We start from the raw sequence: 17,369 nt of genomic DNA, 5'->3' as shown, positions 1-17,369 counted from the left end.
CATCTCAGATACAGGAGGAAGCCTGATGTCAAGTTGGAGCCACAGGCTGAGTTTTTACCCTGTGGTGAAGTGGATTTATCATCCATTTAAACTGTGAAAATAATAAATAATTTAAAAGTCCAAATATCTCTTGGCCTTTTTAGGGTTTAGAGGCATAGGGTAAGGACTGTTAAAATTTGGGGTGTGATTTTATACTGGTCTCCTGAATCATATTTACTCACTAGGATTGTAACTGGAGACACCTTTTGGTTGTCTTTGGCTGGAAAGGCAGAATTGGAGGGGTTAAAATTTGCCAGATCCCTTGCAGGTTATAGATCTAAAATGAGAGCTATGATGAACAACAGAATCCAGACTGTATGATGTGTAATGAAAAAAATTAAACGTGAATGCAGCGGTAATTTCTTTAAATTCCCAGATAAGCATATGAGATGAGAAAGTTTCTGCTGAAACCACAGCACCAGCTGCTCTGGAAGCCAAACATTTTATGTGGCTGTCAGCATCAAAACATCAAACTACACAAGACACCAGCTCAGCTGAGGCATGCGAGCTGCTGTAGGAAAGGTTAGCAGTGTACCTTCACAAACGTGTCTGAAGGAGGAAAGCAGCCAAGACAAAGTGACAGAAGGATCCAGCCACGAGCATAGCTGCTCCTGTTGCTGTTTTCAGTCAGTTGTTTGCAAATCTGGCAATAAATCTCATCTCTGTAATGAAACATGTGAGAGCAACAGATAATTCACTGTCTGAACTGTCTTTGGCTACATTTCAATTGCAAGCTTGGCAGGATTGCAGCATGATGAAGTAGATCGGAGCTAGATTCAACCAAAATGGCAAGGATAGCACCCTTAATGCACCACAGGAAATAGCTTTATTACAGCTTAGGACCTTTACCCACCCCTTCTTACAGCAGCTCAAGTGCAATGTTCCCATGCTGAATTAACTGCTGTGAGAAGCAGGGGGCTGTGCAGGAAAAACAACTGCTGAGTCACCCAGCTGTGAAATGGCATTGCTGTCCAAGAGTCTAGATGTGCAACTTGCTCTGAGCTCTCTACTGCACGTGGGCTGTAGCTCATGGCTCTTGTCTGTCTGCTTGTTGGTGGATTTGGGATAAGGATGGAGGACATCCTTCTTCATTTTATATTTATATATTTATATATTTATATATTTATATATTTATACACACACACATATATATATATATATATTATATATATAATATACAAACTTGGAGTGAATCTTGTACAGAAATGGAGAAAGGAGCGCTTCAGAGTAGGCTTCTGAAAATGCAATTTACCTGCAGCAAGGACCTAAGGGAAACAGATGCAAAAATCTGCATACAAATAAAACTGTTATTAAAAAATCATCTTAATTTTTTCTAAACTCTTGGGACATACATTTGTCAATTCTGATGTGAGAGGACCTAAGCCTGGAGTGTTTTGTTCCTTGATAAGACATTTGTTGAAACACAAACTGAAGATATAGGTACTTAGCCTGTGGCTATTATGATATATGGATTGAATGCAATTTTTGCCAGCTGAGAATCTGCATTAGGGAGTGTCTTGACTGAAACAAAGTGACTGTGGAGAGAGAAATGCAGCCCATGACTGAGGTCAAGGCATGGCCTGTGCTGTGGGCTTTGTTACAGAAAATTTCTTAGGATAAAACAAAGGAGAGGATTCATGGGGTCAGGTCAGAATCAATGAGCTTCTGCCATCCTCATACCATACTTGGCCAAAGGTCCAGCCTCACACTTCTGGTGAGAATTTCTCCTTAGTGTCCAATATCCTCAGACCTTCGACCATCTCTGATGTGGGGACATTGCTTGAGTGCTCAAAAAGAGGCTACTGGGAAACCTTTCATCCACCTAGTACACATTAACTCCATATTTCTTACTCCTCTGAGTGACTCTTCTGCCTCATTCTAGGGCAGTGCTTCACCTTCAAGTGTTATTGAGTCACAGCCCTGAGCTCTGCCCCTTTCCATACCTGTGGGGTATTCAGAAGGCCATACATGGAGGCAGCTGGCCTAAACTGCAACATGAAAATACCACAAAAAGCAGTAAGGGAGTCATTCTCCAGGACTGTGGAGAAAGGATGCTGGATTTCCTTGATGTAATGGGCACCTGGCCCTAGGAAGGAGCTACAAATTTCCTACCTGATGGCAGGACGCAGAATTGCATTGCCAATAATGAAGTGTACTTTTTCTAGGTTGGACATAGGTCTCTGAGAGATCGAGACGTCTTCTTGGAAAGCCTCTTCTCCACTTCGTAGCTGATCTGTCACCTGAAAGAAACAGAGTAGAAGCCCAGAGTGCTCTAGAAATCTCCCCTCTCAGCAGACAGCTCTCCCAGAAATGAGACATTCCTTGTCTATCTTTCTGGCTAAAACCCTCCCTGCTCAGTACAGGAGAACCAGGCCATATTTCCCCCTTCTCTCTCAAAGTAACTCATTAAATGTGCTGTTACAGAACTATCTCTGGCCAGGAGAACTTTCTTGTGCTGTCCTGTACAGCCCTAAGCATATGGTTCTCAGTCTGCTCAGGCCTCTGGGCAAACTGTTCCGTAATGCCAACAATTCTCAGTAATAAATCTCTCCCTGTGTTCTCAGCCAGAGAATAGATGAGATCAGTGCACATGAGGGTCACTTCCAAAGAACACTGCACCAGGTATCCCACAAAGGGCTGCCCTGGCTTGACAGGGGAACAAGTTCTCATCTGGGAGGTTGTTCATATAACATCTGTCAGAAGGTGAAGACGGGGATTTCAGGCAAGAAGAAAGGGAAGCAATTTATTTCCAGCTCTTACCTTCCCTGTCAGCTTGGATGACCGTTTCAGTTTCAGGGATGAAATCCCCTTAGAAATCTTGTTATCCCTTCTGCTTTCTTTCTGCAATACACATTACCATTATAGGAAATCAGTTTAATGCACAACAAGAATGATCCTTTAAGGACAGAAAGATGCTCAAGTGAAGAAGTTTTTTGGTTTTTTCCTCTCCTGCCAGAAGGAGCTGAGTGTCCTGCCAGGACTGACTGGTGCCCTTTTGCACTTCTAGCATTTCAAGCAGCATGAAAGAGTTCCTTTGCTTTTCTCCCTATTGGTAGAACAGCAGAGAAACCAAGGAAAGCAAATGAAAACACAAACATAGCCTGCTTGTCTCACCATATTTGGGCTGTCATTCCTCAGCTGGACCTGGCTTTTCCGGCCAAGTGTGTCATATATCTGTGTCATCACAGAGCTGCTCTTGGTGGTGGAACTCCTCGAAAACATCGGTGGCTCTGGCAGGTCCCCCATAAACCTCAGGATGATCACCCACACAGCTAGAGAAGCCTACAGTAGCAGAAAGCACAGTCAGACAGTGCCAACAATGGCTCCATGCCATTTCTGCCTGTTTAGATTAAAAGCATTTTCTTCCTTTACCCAGTCCAAATTGTTAAAATTCCCATTTCCTCTGGCTACCTACACAAAGAGTTAGTTTCATACCAAACGAGACAGCAACACACAACACTTTGCTGCTAAAGGAAGAGGGTACAGCTCTGGTGGGAAGGTCAGATTTCCTCGGTGATTGCTGAGCCCTCAGCATTCCCTTTACTTGGAGCACCTTGGAGGTGTGCTGTGGCTGGAGGGAGGTGGAGAAGCCTTGGCTGAAAGGCACTGTGCATTTCCTGACCTGGACAGATAAGCAGTGGAGCGGAGTCTGCCAGGACCCTTCATGCCCAGAACTAGAAAGCCAAGTATATAGCAAAGTTCTTGATAGGCTCCTCCGTTCTGCCAGGCTGCTTAGAATCAAGGAAAACACCCTCCTCAATTCCCCTCTGGTTCATTGGGATATTGAGGCCTGGAGCTCTGCTTTCTGTCCTATCTCACAGACCAGCAACCCTAACAAGAGCAGACACAGGGATAAGCTTTCATGTCGCTTCTCTCCAGTCCATTTTTGTCCCCAAAGGGTGTCTGGAGAAGTCAAAACACAACTCTGAGTTCCCTCTTTGGGCAAGAACAAAGGTGTCCAGAGATCCTGCATTAGGCAGGTGTTTGTGTGAAGTGCCTGCCAGCAAAATGCCAAAAAACGCGATGGGAACTGCTTTCAATACAAGGGCTCAGGACTATCTCCTTGGCTCTGGAGTCTCTGGTTCCCAGGGCTGTGCCAGAACCAGGACCCAGGAATGAGGGGACCTGTAAAGCCAGGGCTGTGGAGAGAGCAGGTTCAACATGAACAAGGAGCAACATACCAGGACGTTGTCCTTGTCGTCATGGTAGAGTAGCGGGTGCCGCAGCTGTTTCCGGATATGTGTATGTGTAGAAGACCCCTGGAAATAAGTAGCTGCAAACTTGGGGAAGGTGTACTCTTCCAAACCATGTGCTTCTTCTTCTAGCTCCAAACTCATAGGAACCATGTCCAGGTCTACTTCCTCCAGCTTGTTAGGCTTTGTTTCTAAGTCCTGTGCAGAACATGAGGAAGAAGCATATTTTATTTTGCTGAACTGTGATATTCTTATGTTTAGTTTGTTTAGTTTTGATTTTTTTTTTTTTTTCCCCTTGGCCATAGGTCTTCCAGAATTTGCCTTTCCAACTAACCCCAAAGCCATTTACAGCTGCTACCAACAGATCATTTGGACTCAGAGCTTGTCCTTCTGATATGTTTCTATTCCATATGGTCTTTCTGTCTTGGTCCTCAGCAAGAATATTGCTGATGGAAACTCCAGGTGTTACTGTTCATATCCTGTACTTATCCATACCATTCTATTCTGCCTACCTCTTCCTACAAAATTCCAGCCTCCACAACTATCAGGACAAGTATATCCCAAATTTTGCTTTCAAGAATATGGTATAACTTGGATCATGAACTTTCAGCTTGTTTCAAGCACAAAATCACTGAGAGCACTGTCAGCAGAGCATGAGGTTGGTGCCAAAATGCAGAGGGTGGCACTGTTTGGCTGGGCCAAAGAAACAAATGTGCAGTTTGAAGCTATATGGTCCCTAAATTGCATGTGACCAAAAACTCAGGTCTGCAAGAGATGCCTCAGTGACTGGATGACTAATTTGGGGGATTTTTTCACTGTACAGAAGTTCATTAAACAGAACTGACCACTGATGGAATTCCAGCAGTCAGTGGGCTTACACAAGGGATAAGTATGACCCATTACCTCAAAACCCAGAGGAGCCTGTCCTTCTTGGCCTCCAATAATAGAAGGTAAAAACCCAAAAATTTTGTCCACCATTTCTTGGTCGCTGATAACATCTTGATTTGTTGGTTTATTGGCAAGCATGTTCCTGCTTTGTCTTGCTTCTGCCTCTTCTCTCTCCTGAGTTGGCAGGTGTTCCTTTAAACACAGAAATAGGCATGACTTGAACATGAACATCATGAATGAACATCATTCTGCTAGAGTGAAGGGGTATGAAGATGAAAGACTTCTACAAAGATGTGTGACTGTGAGGTCCAGCTCTGCCAGCGCAGTGTTGAAACAGGAAGTCAAATGCTGCTTGTGTCAAGCAGTGACAAAGACCTGGCACATCAGCAGCAGCAGGGCCCTGCTCTTATAGCTGTCTTTATGGACTGTTGGCCTATAGATAATGATGTGCAGTTATTCATGAATTTAATCAACAAGAGATAATATGGGAAAAGCACAGAATTTCTAACAGCAGAAAACCCCACATTATTTAAATTTTTAAAATGTTTTGTGTCAGGAGACTTGTAATAGCATTGGGCATATTTGGCTAAAGTGCCAGCTTACACTGCAGTCAGAAATGTGTACGTGTTTGCCTTGCTGTAATTTCAAAAGCATCATTACAATAGGGTTATGTCTTCTCTTTTTTTAAATATAGCAGCGCTCGGAGGTTTGAGCAAGTCTGCAGGTGTGAGCTGGGTACTGCTGGGCAGTGTTCCTCCACCAGCATACCCACCTTTTGTAATCTCACGGCTTCTTCCCTTGCTTTCAGTGGTCCCAAGCCTGGGATGAGATGTTTCTCTTCTTTCAAGTGGATATTCCTGGCTTCCAGGTTATTCTGTGGACAACAGGACTATTCTGTGACTGGTTGTACAACTGCTGAGCCAACTCCCTTCTGCCTTTAACAAACTGTCCCACACCAGGACTTGTTCCCAGCTCAGGCTTAGTTCAAGATTCGGCATTTTAGGGAACAGGCCACAGGCAGAAATCTGCAAACTGGCTTTGTCCTGTTTGTACAGCATTAGTAGAAAGGAAATCAGGGAGAGGCCTCTAATGTGCTGTGGACTGCCAGGGGCTGGTAGCACCTACCATGACACACTGCGTTGGGATTCCCTTCTGAATGGATCCCTGAGTGCCATTATCAGACCCTGCTGTAGAAATTGATCTCCCCTTGCAGGACTGGCTGATACACACAGATCTTTCCTCCCTTCTGTCAATGCCACTGCAGCTGTGTCAGTGAAGTTTTGATCCATGATAACGATCACATAAAGCAAATGTAAACAAAACCAGCCTGCTAAACACTCTGCTTTTGTACTTGGCAAGAGCTCAAAATAAAATATCCAAAATGAATATCCACACCCAATGCTATGTTAAGGCAGCACTTGCTGGTGATAAAATCTCTCTTAGAATTTCACAGAAATGTGTTCACAAGGTATCTGTGAGCATTACCTCCCGCTTCATCCTCTGGTAGGTTTGGCGAGCGATCATGCCCCTCGCATACGCCTGTATGACACGCACAGCTTTCTTCTGCTCTGCCACCTTCCGACGCACCAGATAACCGCGGCACACGGCCTGGAACCTGGTGATGGCAGCCCGGGTGGCCTCGTACTGCTGAGCCATCTGCCGGCTGCGGTACAGCGCCTGCAGGCGCCCGAAGCCCAGCAGCACCTGGGGGTGGGGGGCAGAAAGAAGAAATTACGGTTCCAAACCGTCGAGACGGGTTGGGATGGAAGCTGGGATGAGTAGAAGACAACAAAATTCGGTAACTGGATAAAGACACTGGAAGTGGCTAATGTAATATTACTCTTTATGCTTTGTTTTCTACCAGTAATAGTCTTTTAAAATGAGTATATAGCGTTATTTGGGGCATCCCTTGTTGAGAGTGGCTCCAGAAAGTGACAGTGGTGCCCTGGGATTACAACAAGAGAAGGAACAGAGCAGAAATGAAGTCAAGTGAATGGAAACAAATGAACAACCAGACAGGAATTGCATGGCTGATGCTGACTAAAGAATGTCTCTCACTGAAATTGGCAGTTTCTCCTCCTGCCCATCTCAAATGGGTTGTATGGGATATAATCATCATCATCATCATCATCCCTGCCACACAAATTCACAACCTATGAGTACCCTCAGTTTTCCTCACCCAGAAAATGTGCCATCTATAGAAGAGCAGCCAATATTTTTCACACAGAATCACACAGAATCATCAAGGTTGGAAGAGACCTTCAAAATTATGTAGTCCAATTGTCAACCCAGCACCACCATAACTACCCTTAAACCATAGCCACAGGTGCCACCTTCAGACACCTCTTCAAAACACCCCTAGATGGTGACTCCCCCACCACCCTGGGCAACTTATTCCAGTGCCTGACCACTCTTTCAGTGAAAATTTTTTCCTAATATCTAATCTGGATCTGAACTTCACCTGTCAAAATTTTTTAAAATGTGAGATTGATATAATGACTTTTCTGGTGATTTTTTACAAATCCTCAGTTTTCCTGCAGCAGTTGTGGAAGACACTTTGCTGATAGCATGCTGATAATGCACAAAGGCTAGGCTTGTGTTTCTGGCTATTAGAAGTGTGGTACCACTTATATGTCACATCTCCGGAGCCAGGCCTGCTTGAAGGTGAGTTGTGTTCCTATTTCACCAGAAAGCAGAAATGTCACAGGTTCAGCAAGCCCTGAGAGGTCCCAGAGCTCTCCTTGGACCTTATACCCTCCTTTACACCCTGTCATCTTGTCTGTTCTCCCTTCAGTTGAGAATATCTTAATTCCTAATACTCCACTCAGTCTGGCTGGGCACAATATACACACACACACAAATATATATTCATTGATCCACCTTCATCTTACCATTTTGAATTCCTTCCGGCACCAGTAGCCTCTCCAGGCTGACTGAATGGCTACAGCAGACTTCCTCTGTTTCAGGAACTGCTTCCTAAGCAGACAGACATGTGAGGTGACAGACAAGAGGTTATCTCTGTTGATTCTTATGATAATAATAAAGAATAAGGTGGCTTTTTTTTTCCCTTTTATGGGATGTCCACAGTCTGATGTCAGCCTTGCTTGCTGCAAAAATACTCATAGCAACTACAGACCAAATTAATTGCTGTGGTCAGAGCGCTCTGTAAGAGCTGAAAACCCCTCACATCAAGATTGGACAAGTTAACTTCCCCATCTAGTAACCTCTTTCTCCCCAGTGTTTTGCTGCCAGGACGAGGAGCCCATCTGAGCAAGACGAACCTCCCATGGTACAAACTCTCACACTGCAGCTGAAACAGCAGCACATCGCTCTGATGGGTTAAAAGTAAAAATAAGGGGTTTGGTTTGGATACTCTATTGGATAGCAGGCAGAGTCTGAAATAAAAGCGGGAAGTTTGGGGGCATTCGTGTTATATTTTTTAGTTATGGTCAAGAGTATTTCTAAACCAAACCAAGACTCAATCCTCTGTCATGATTCTGATTGAGGGGATACAAGATCCACGAGTACAAATCATGATGTAAAGCATTTAATGAGGACAAACATTTATTTGACAGTGACCAAATTTCACTTCTGAAGATATTTCAAATGAAACCACACACAATGCAAGAATTAGGCATCTTTGGCAAAGAGAAGGACTAGTTTGGTTTGTATTAGATTTTTATCAATGTCTTGTATCAAAGAAGCATCCCAAATAAGAGAATACTTGTAGCTCTGAGAAGGGCACAAATTCCATGGGGATTCCCTGCTTTCCAGATATCTACTGTTTACTAAAAATATTAAGAGCAAGTCTTCCTTTCAAACCTTCCTTTTCATACATGCCACAGCCCTGCATTTTGAAAAATATCCCGAAAATAACAAAACTGAGCCAAAACAAATCTTTGTCCAACATCTGCATAGATACATTGTGCATTGTTACATGATGAGCTTGAAATTTAGGGCTGGTGGAAGGTATAGACTGATATTCAGAAATGCTGCACAGAGTGTGTTAAGCTGCACCACAAAGATTAACTACTTCAAAATAAAGCATGTTCCCTTCTGTAAGATCACTGACCTGTCCTTCAATCCTCTCATCACCTTCTGGATAAGAAGAACCTTATCTGTGAGTACATTTTGGCGTTGCACCTCCAATACAGTGTCATGATGATCCTGTTAAAAGAAGGTGTGGATAAGCCAGCTTAGCAGACACACCCACAGCCTCTGGAAATGGGACACATGATATGAAAGAGACCCAAAATCAGCATGATGTTGCATAATGTGACTAAAATGCATTTATGAGACTGTAGGAGGGAGAGTGCACACAACCTGAGCAGACTTGGTTTAGCTATAGCCATAAACAAGCAACAATCTGAGTGCAGCAAGACTGTTTTCAGCTGGGGGTATGCTACAGGCAAGGTAGTCCTCTGCAATAGTGCATTTTCTGTTGAGCAGGACAGTCCTGTTCTTTTTTATTCTCCAATACATTGCACTGTGCTGTTTCAGCTGCAGCACTGTAGCACAGAAACAGGATCAGCCTCTCCTACACCAAACCCTCTCCGTTGAATATTTTGGCTTTCAAGAACAAAGATCCACCCTCAGATTCAAGAGTTTGTAAGGTAACCCAGTCCTCCTTGGTCACCACTCTTGCACTAGCAGGCTAAGCTTTACTGTGAAGCATCCATTTTTTCATGAGAAAAGACAATAAATGCTACTTTTTACTTACTTTAAGGAAAATCTTGGTCTTTCCAACTTGCCAGCTTTCACCTTTGCCCAGCACTGCTTCAGAGATGCTGATGCAGCTCTGTCGAGTATCGTTCTTCAGCTGATGTGCAAAAGCATCAGGATGTTAGAGCTTGGCTGTGAAACACAGCAGCTGTACTATGCAAGGATCTACTGCCCTGCATCCCCAAGGGTGAAGAACAGAAATAGATGAGGTCTTGCAGACCTCTGGGCACTCAGTACAATGAATGAAAGTGGTTCAGCTTCAATGGTCAGGAAGAGGAGGAATGTGATTGCATGACCAAACATTCCAGAGTCAAAGTGTGAGGAGGACATCAGAGACCTGAGAAATGTGTGATTATGGATAAAAACTGAGGGAAATGGGAATGTGAATGGATCCCTGCCTGGGATGTCTGTGTGGAGCAGGCCAAGGACAGCTGGACCTCAAAGCAACTCTGCATTTTCAGCTGAGGTTGAAGAGAGTATTTAACTATTTACTGTGTATTAGTACTTAACCATAATTACTGTGATAACAGTCCCTGTGATGACATCTCCTGTGCTGACAGCTCTCTCAACTCTGCTCGCAGTAATTCAAGAACTTTCTGCTGTGGGAAAGGCTAAAGCCTCATAAGGAAAAATTAGATTTGACTTAAACCATGTTTTTGCTTACATACCTGTTGTCGAAGAGACCATGGCAGAAGAAATCTGTATCTCTCAAAGAACTCCTCAAAGCTGTAGCGAATTGGGTACCCAGCTTTCCTGATCTGAATGGTCTCCATCATCCCTGAATATCGCAGCTGTTTGATACATAGCTCCCGATCAAACAACTGAAAGGGAAAGCAGACAAGGAGGACACTCAGCACTGAAAAAAGGTACATGTGCAGTGTCCCTCAGAGCATGTCCATTAGCCTCCAGCCTCAGAGGGCCTGAAAAATCGCCTACTGTGCTTTTTTAAATTGTACTTTTCTTCAGTGCACTAAATTAATTCATTACAAGCATAAACAAGTCACCTCAAAGGGTCTTCAATTTTGTGTATGTCTGTGTATGTCTGCAGTAGAAACAGTCTGTTAACTTCAGTCTGGCTACCATTTTTCATTCTAGAACTGCAATTTCAGATGAACAGTGAATTGATCATATAATTTTGCAGATGTGAATAGCTGCATTAGCAACTTAGGTCTTTGGGCATACCATGTGAAGCATAGCAGGTATGCTGCTCTTTTCTTATTGTTATTGTTTAATCTTATCTGAGGTTAAAAATCGGCTCACTAAGCCACATGAAGTGCTTCAAAAATTTTTAAATCACTTGACCAACACCATACCAGGTTTTAGAGTAGAACCAGGTTGAAATCCCCCGAGTTTCAGCCACGAATCCCAATGACAAACTGACTCCTCCTGGTATGTCAGATTAAGCCAAATCACCCCTCTCACAAACTCCAACAGCTCTCCTATTCTCTCGCAGGCTATTTCATAGTATGATCATTGTTGATCCTAATGTTTTTGTTTGTTCCTGTGTTGAGGGGCTACAGACTTTTCAGTTTTGTCTTTACCAAAAAGGCATCTATAACTCTATTCAGGAACAACACCTGAGTGCTTTTTTGCTATCCATTATTCTACAGTGCTTTTTTGAGATGCCTTTGTAAATTATCAATGTGAATTCCTCCTACTATGTTTATTGCAGGAATACCCTGTACTCCAGCTCTTCTTGGACGCAGCCAAGTACAGCTATAAAATATTACTCAGCAACTGAGAACCTTTTCTCATTACAAACTTCACCAAAGGCAAGACTTTGTATTATAATGTTAGAACATTACCAGTGGTTTCTTGTAGTCATTTGGCTTGATGCAGCGGATGAAGTATGGCTGGCACTGCTCAAGGATTTTCATTAGTTTTTCCAGGGATTGCTTGAACTGTCCTCCCAGTGTTGAGAGCCGCTTGGTGGTATCCATGCCCTGGGAAGAGACGGCACATGCTGACTGCAACATCATTCACTCTCAGAGGCCAATTAATAAACCTTTGTAATTTTGTACAATGTAACACTATCACACAACTACCAGAAAAAAAAAATATTTACCTACGTGGGAGCTACATTGGCCATCTGCACCTTATTAATTTGGGTTTATTCTAATTTAATAAAGAAACTTCCCACTAAGTGCCTTCATCTACTCGGGCACTAAGTTCTAGCAGCAGAGGTGGCCGTGGTAGAAGTGATTCCACCCACAGGAGCCCACATACACCTGTCTCTTCCAACCAAGACTATGTTTAGTGCTGGGCCTAGGTGCCAAGCTGTGATTCCTGGGAGTATGCCTGAAAGCTTGGTAAGAAACAGCCACTCCCAAAGCAGGAATAAACTCCAGGCCAGCTATTTTGCTGCCATCATAGCTAGGAATGCTGACGATCCAGAACAGCCCATTCCTCAGGGATTAGGACGACTGAGCACCTTGCTCATTAATGCTACAGTAAGCACTGTAAAGGCAAACTTCTTCTGAAATATTACTGTATGAGGTACTCCAGACTTCCTCAGCCTCTCTGAGAGCACAGTTCCACCTTTTTCACACAAATCATCAAATTAGGCCTAAGTTTCTACATCTCAGTATGGGCACATTAAATTACAGTGACAACAGTACAGATTCCAAGTAAGAATAGGTCTCCACTGGCCTTTTACATACAGGCAATGAGCTGATCATTGCAGCACAACACGGCTGGTTTGTTTGTTTGTTTGTTTGTTTGCAGGGTTTGGTCCGTTGTGGGGTTGTTGGAATTTTTTCAAAGTAAATAATTCAAAGTAAGTCCAGTGGCTCCCCTCACTTCCATGATCTTTAGGGTACCTCATCCTGCTGTTCTTACGTCTGAAGGGTTCATTTGAATACTCAGATTGCCACCCTTTAGCTGCAGGGCAAGGCTGCCCTCCAGTGACCAGTCACTCATGTCTTTGGAAAAGAGCTCCTGGGAATGTCTGATGGCAGCTGCGATGCACCTTAGGGCTAGCAAGCACCCGAAGTGGGCACGATAACAACTTATACATATTTTAGCTGTAAGCGATTCTCACTCTCAGACCTTAGAGGCCTTTCTGCTGTACCATCAGTGGGATGGCCGCGCTAGGCCGAAGCCCATGCCCTCATGATCTCACACATCCAACATTGTTAAAGATGAGTTTGTTGTTGAGTTAATGGTGACTTTTGTGTTGTGGCGTGTCAGGAAAGGAACTCTGAGACCTCAGGACAAAAACGTGTTTTCTGGTACATCATTCATTATTCTTTCCTGTAGCCTTCTTCTTAGGCTTCCCAATGGTGATCCCACTTATGTGAACATCAACAGCTAATTTCTGTGCATTTTGACATGGGGGGAGTAGCCCACATTTGGTATTTCCTTTTTTGACTGCTGTACTTTTTTTTTCCCAATAACACAGCCTTATTTATAGGGACAAGACCTGTTAGAGCATTAAAGCAATGTAAATACACCTGATATTTAATCTGGAGGTGTTCATAGCATTTAAGAGATGCTAAGCCAGTTATTTGTTGCTGCTTATACCACTTCTGATATTCTTTGCCCCCAGGATGTTTACCTGTCCGTGGCCAGGTGTTCTGGACAGCAGAAAGCCACACTGGGACAAAGACAGAGGAAGGAAGGACAAGATCAGAAAACAACGCCAGGAGAATAGACGGATAACAGGTAAGATAACAAGCTGATTGTTCTGCATCCTGACAGGAAAACTCAAAGGTGAAAACAAGCAAAAGCAAAAGTACCTTCACATATTGGTGACACTACATAGCTAAATGTTCAGAAATCAAGGTATGTGGAGGTTGGAGCAGGGCAGAGAACCTGAACTGTGCCCCACGCTGTTCTCTACTGTACTTCACACCCTTATTTTTACTAGGCACAGACACAACAGGCACAGTGGAGTCTGTGAGCCATTGGGGACTCTGTCACATACTGACATCCAGTTGATAACAACGTGTGGGGAGGCATCACGACTCCTGGTGGTGAAACTGCCTGCAGGCATGGCTACACAGGTGTCCGGGGATGCAGACCCGGGAGGAGACAGGGCTGACACTGCCCTTGTTTACAGCATCAGCACCAGACCCTGACTTTTCCTGCAGCCCCCTTGGCAGAAACGATTTGAATGAAAGACATAGGGACTTGCAGGGACAGTGCAAAAGAAAGAGGAGATCAAGAACAGCCAGAGCTTTATGGAAGGCGGGAGAAATGAGTTGTTTCTGCAAGACAGTGCCAGTAAGCCAACCTTGTAGACCTGGTCAGATCCAAGATGCCGAATGGTCCCACGTCCCAGACTAGGTGGGGTTGTTTCCACCTGGAAAATCTCTCTCAGGAATCTGTTTTTGGAGGAATGGACCACTTGCATTACATTAGCACTCAGTGTGTCACGATTTTTCTCCAGGAAATCTGTAGGATGGAAACAAAATCAGCCTGTCACTTCTGCAGCCTGCTGGCTCTAGCACCACTCTGTCTACTTAAAATCCACTTAATTTACAGTAACTTGCAGATTAGTTTAGAGTAATCCTTCTGACCTCCTGATCATCTTCAGATCAACACTACCCTGGAGAGCCACATATCCAGGGCAGGTCATGCCCTTCCCTTCACCTTCTGTATCCAGCAGAGATAGGCTCACCTTTTGATTCATAAAAGACAACCCCAGCAAAGTGGTTGATGCCAAACTTGGTATCATGAACATTCTTAGGTGGGATGTAAACTTTACTTTTACCGTGGAGGGAGTTGATTTTGATAAGCATGGTGGCATCTGTGCCCTAGAAATAAATATAGGTAAAAAAGGATGGTTAAGCAGATTGTCCCTAGCATTGGCCTGTGCTCAGTAAACAAACAGAAATGGTGCTGAGAGATAACAAAAGCTCAAATTCTGTCCTTATGTGTGGAGTAGATCTGGTAGTACCAAAAGCATCTTCCCTTTTACACTGACACCTATCTCAAGCATCATGACGGAACACACCATCAAGAACAGGGCCCGGTGTTCTAGGGCTGTACACAAACCCCTGTAACATTACTAACATCCCCAGGGTGAGAATTTACCAGATTTTTGGACCTCACAAAACAAAGCCCCGCACCAACCTTCTCATGCCCTCCTACCCAGGAAGCTGTAAGGGAAGCCTCCTCCTTCTCCTGGGCAGGCACAGTTGTTCTTGCACTCCCCAGTCAGTGTGCCCAGACCAGGAGTTCCAGAGGCCAGGCAGTCAGCTGGGTGCTTCTCTTGAAGGGGTGACATCAGATGCCATCCCCTCCTGGGCCATGGGAGCTCTGTGCATTGGCCTGCACCCAGGGCGATGGGGGCTGTGCTCTCAGAAGTCACATGCTCTGGGAACCATGGAAAAGGTGTTTTCTTGATCTCTGGGACCACTCTCTTCTTAGGGAAGAAAGGGGAGAGCTGTCTGCCTGTACATGATCCTTTCAAATAGTTACCTGAAGAACTACAAGTGAGCTGAGGCAGAGGCTTGCTTTTCTGGACACACTCCATTGCCATCTGATTCCTGCACCAACACTCCAGTTTAGCCTCACCATGCTCTGCAGACTATGAAAATGCTCTACAGGGATGTCTGAGATCAGATGCTACTTTCATCTCTGCTCTTCTGTTTGAGATGACTGGCCTTTGCAGAATAACGTTTCACAGAATCACAGAATCACAGAATTATGGCAGCCAACAGCCACAGGCTTTCCCTCATGCACAAACCAGGTCACCTTGTCATGGAAGGAGATCCCAAGCAGGGCCCTTGCTGACTGGGCCTTATCACCTTGTTCTGTGCATGCTCTGTGTGCTCAAAATGATCTGTTTATGACCTTTCCTGGCACCCAGGTTAGCTGCCAGGTTAGCTTCAGTTCCTCACAGTGGTGACACTGCTCAGTTAAGTCTGTCAGTAAGGGGAAGAAAGAGCAAGCTGCAGCCCAGACCAACAGCAGAACAATACTCAAATAAACTATTTCAAAGATTTCCTAAGAAATCTAAGATACCTTCCTTGTAAAATGATCCAGACTCCTTCCTTCTCTGTCTGGAACAGCTGTAAGAGTTTCAACAGCAAGCCACTGGGAAGAGCACATTCCAGCAGAAAGTGAAGCAGCTGTGTAGTGAGCTAATTTGAAATAAACATCTATGGGGAGAAGACATTGCCTCTATCTGAAAGCCACTTTTGCACTTTGTGTGTCTAAACCCATGTGTTACCTGTGAGCTGTGTGCAAAGGCAGGCATTACAAGTGAAACCAGAAATTTACCTTTGGGAACCTGCTCTCTTCATCAATGAGGGAGATGATATTCATGGGCTTGAGTGCAATGACATCCAGAGCCTGGTGGTTATCAGTGAAGTCAATGTTGTTCCAGGCAATGTGCTCTGCAATGTATTCCTCTTGCTCCAGCTTGAAGACATGGTGCACGAAGAACTGCTGAAGGTGCTCATTTGCAATGTTAATGCACAGCTGCTCAAAGCTGGGGAAGAAGATGAAAGCCCATGGTCATCCTTGGCCAGTGCTGCACTGCTTTCTGCTATTTGTTTAGCCTCTGCATTAAATACAAATCCAGATACACCACTGCCATATTCCACAGTGCTGGTGACTGCCATCACTGCACCTTGGCAATCTTAGCAATACAAGGGAGGCATTTTCTGCTGTGGCAAAGACCAGCAGCAATCAGCCAGCTGATGACTGAATGTTGCTGAGTAGGCAAGAAAAGATCTTTTATGTGTTTCAAGAAACTCCTGAGATAGAAGGGAACATGTAACTGTGAACATCACTTGACTTCTGAGCATGTGACGTGTTTCTGCTTGCACTGGCACTACCACTTCTTTTGTTATTTACTCCTTTATGCTGCACCTGAGTATCATTCCCTCGTACTTGCTGTGGCACTCTGTGGGTGCCTCTGGGGTGCTCACCACAATGAGGACCCAGGGGGACTGCAGATCTTGGGAACAGCACAAAATAACAGGAGAGAACAAAAATGATAGAAGACAGACGGTAGAGATCCTAGATTCTCTTCCAAAAGTCACTGAGGAATAATATCTGGCTGAAGGCAAGAGGCATCACTTGAAATGAAATGCAAAAGATTGCGGTGTATATGCTGGTGGTTTGTGGAGAACTGATGGTACCTGACAACTGAGAGAGCTGCTGCCCCCCAGAGAAGGGCTAACAGAAATGCTGCTTTGGGAATGGAAACACCAGTGGGGGAGACAGCAGTGACATGCAGTGACACAATGGTGTGCTGACCAGGGACTTTGCTGACCTGCCCTTAGGAGTAGAGAAAGGAAGCAGTCAAAACAAACAAAACAAAAAACAAACAGATGAAACCCGCCCCAACAACAAAAACAAAAACAAACAAAACCAATCAAACAAAAATGATGGGAGAACACTGAGAAAGATGTAAGCATGAAGTGAAATGGGAAACACAACACAGTCTCCTTTGTACTACATGCCAAATGTATTCCAAGTGATACCCAAGTGATATTGTAAAATGCTATGGAACAGTAAAGTTTGGTACAGAGACACAGGGATATACAACATCCTCACATAGTGGCTGGCTGC

At 44.3% G+C, this 17,369-nt stretch overlaps 1 protein-coding gene across 1 annotated transcript in view; it reads right to left on the bottom strand.

The window, feature by feature from the left end:
• MYO7B (myosin VIIB) overlaps positions 1-17,369 on the bottom strand; it is a 46,820-nt gene that overhangs the window by 20,068 nt on the left and 9,383 nt on the right. The window contains exons 12-27 of the mRNA XM_040074762.1: positions 16,071-16,281; positions 14,464-14,599; positions 14,146-14,237; positions 11,648-11,809; positions 10,511-10,663; positions 9,841-9,939; positions 9,189-9,287; positions 8,012-8,092; positions 6,606-6,824; positions 5,893-5,994; positions 5,136-5,336; positions 4,221-4,430; positions 3,154-3,321; positions 2,800-2,880; positions 2,152-2,279; positions 575-701 (exon numbers count right to left, since the gene is read on the bottom strand). Of these exons, the coding sequence (XP_039930696.1) occupies positions 575-701; positions 2,152-2,279; positions 2,800-2,880; positions 3,154-3,321; positions 4,221-4,430; positions 5,136-5,336; positions 5,893-5,994; positions 6,606-6,824; positions 8,012-8,092; positions 9,189-9,287; positions 9,841-9,939; positions 10,511-10,663; positions 11,648-11,809; positions 14,146-14,237; positions 14,464-14,599; positions 16,071-16,281 (2,269 nt within the window). The remainder of the gene's footprint in view (positions 1-574; positions 702-2,151; positions 2,280-2,799; positions 2,881-3,153; positions 3,322-4,220; positions 4,431-5,135; positions 5,337-5,892; positions 5,995-6,605; positions 6,825-8,011; positions 8,093-9,188; positions 9,288-9,840; positions 9,940-10,510; positions 10,664-11,647; positions 11,810-14,145; positions 14,238-14,463; positions 14,600-16,070; positions 16,282-17,369) is intronic.

This window comes from Hirundo rustica, chromosome 10 (assembly GCF_015227805.2).
Source record: "Hirundo rustica isolate bHirRus1 chromosome 10, bHirRus1.pri.v3, whole genome shotgun sequence".
In the NCBI taxonomy this organism is placed as follows: Eukaryota; Metazoa; Chordata; class Aves; order Passeriformes; family Hirundinidae; genus Hirundo; species Hirundo rustica.
The sequence above is the reverse complement of the archived record's forward strand: the minus strand, read 5'-3'. Positions and strand labels throughout refer to the sequence as shown.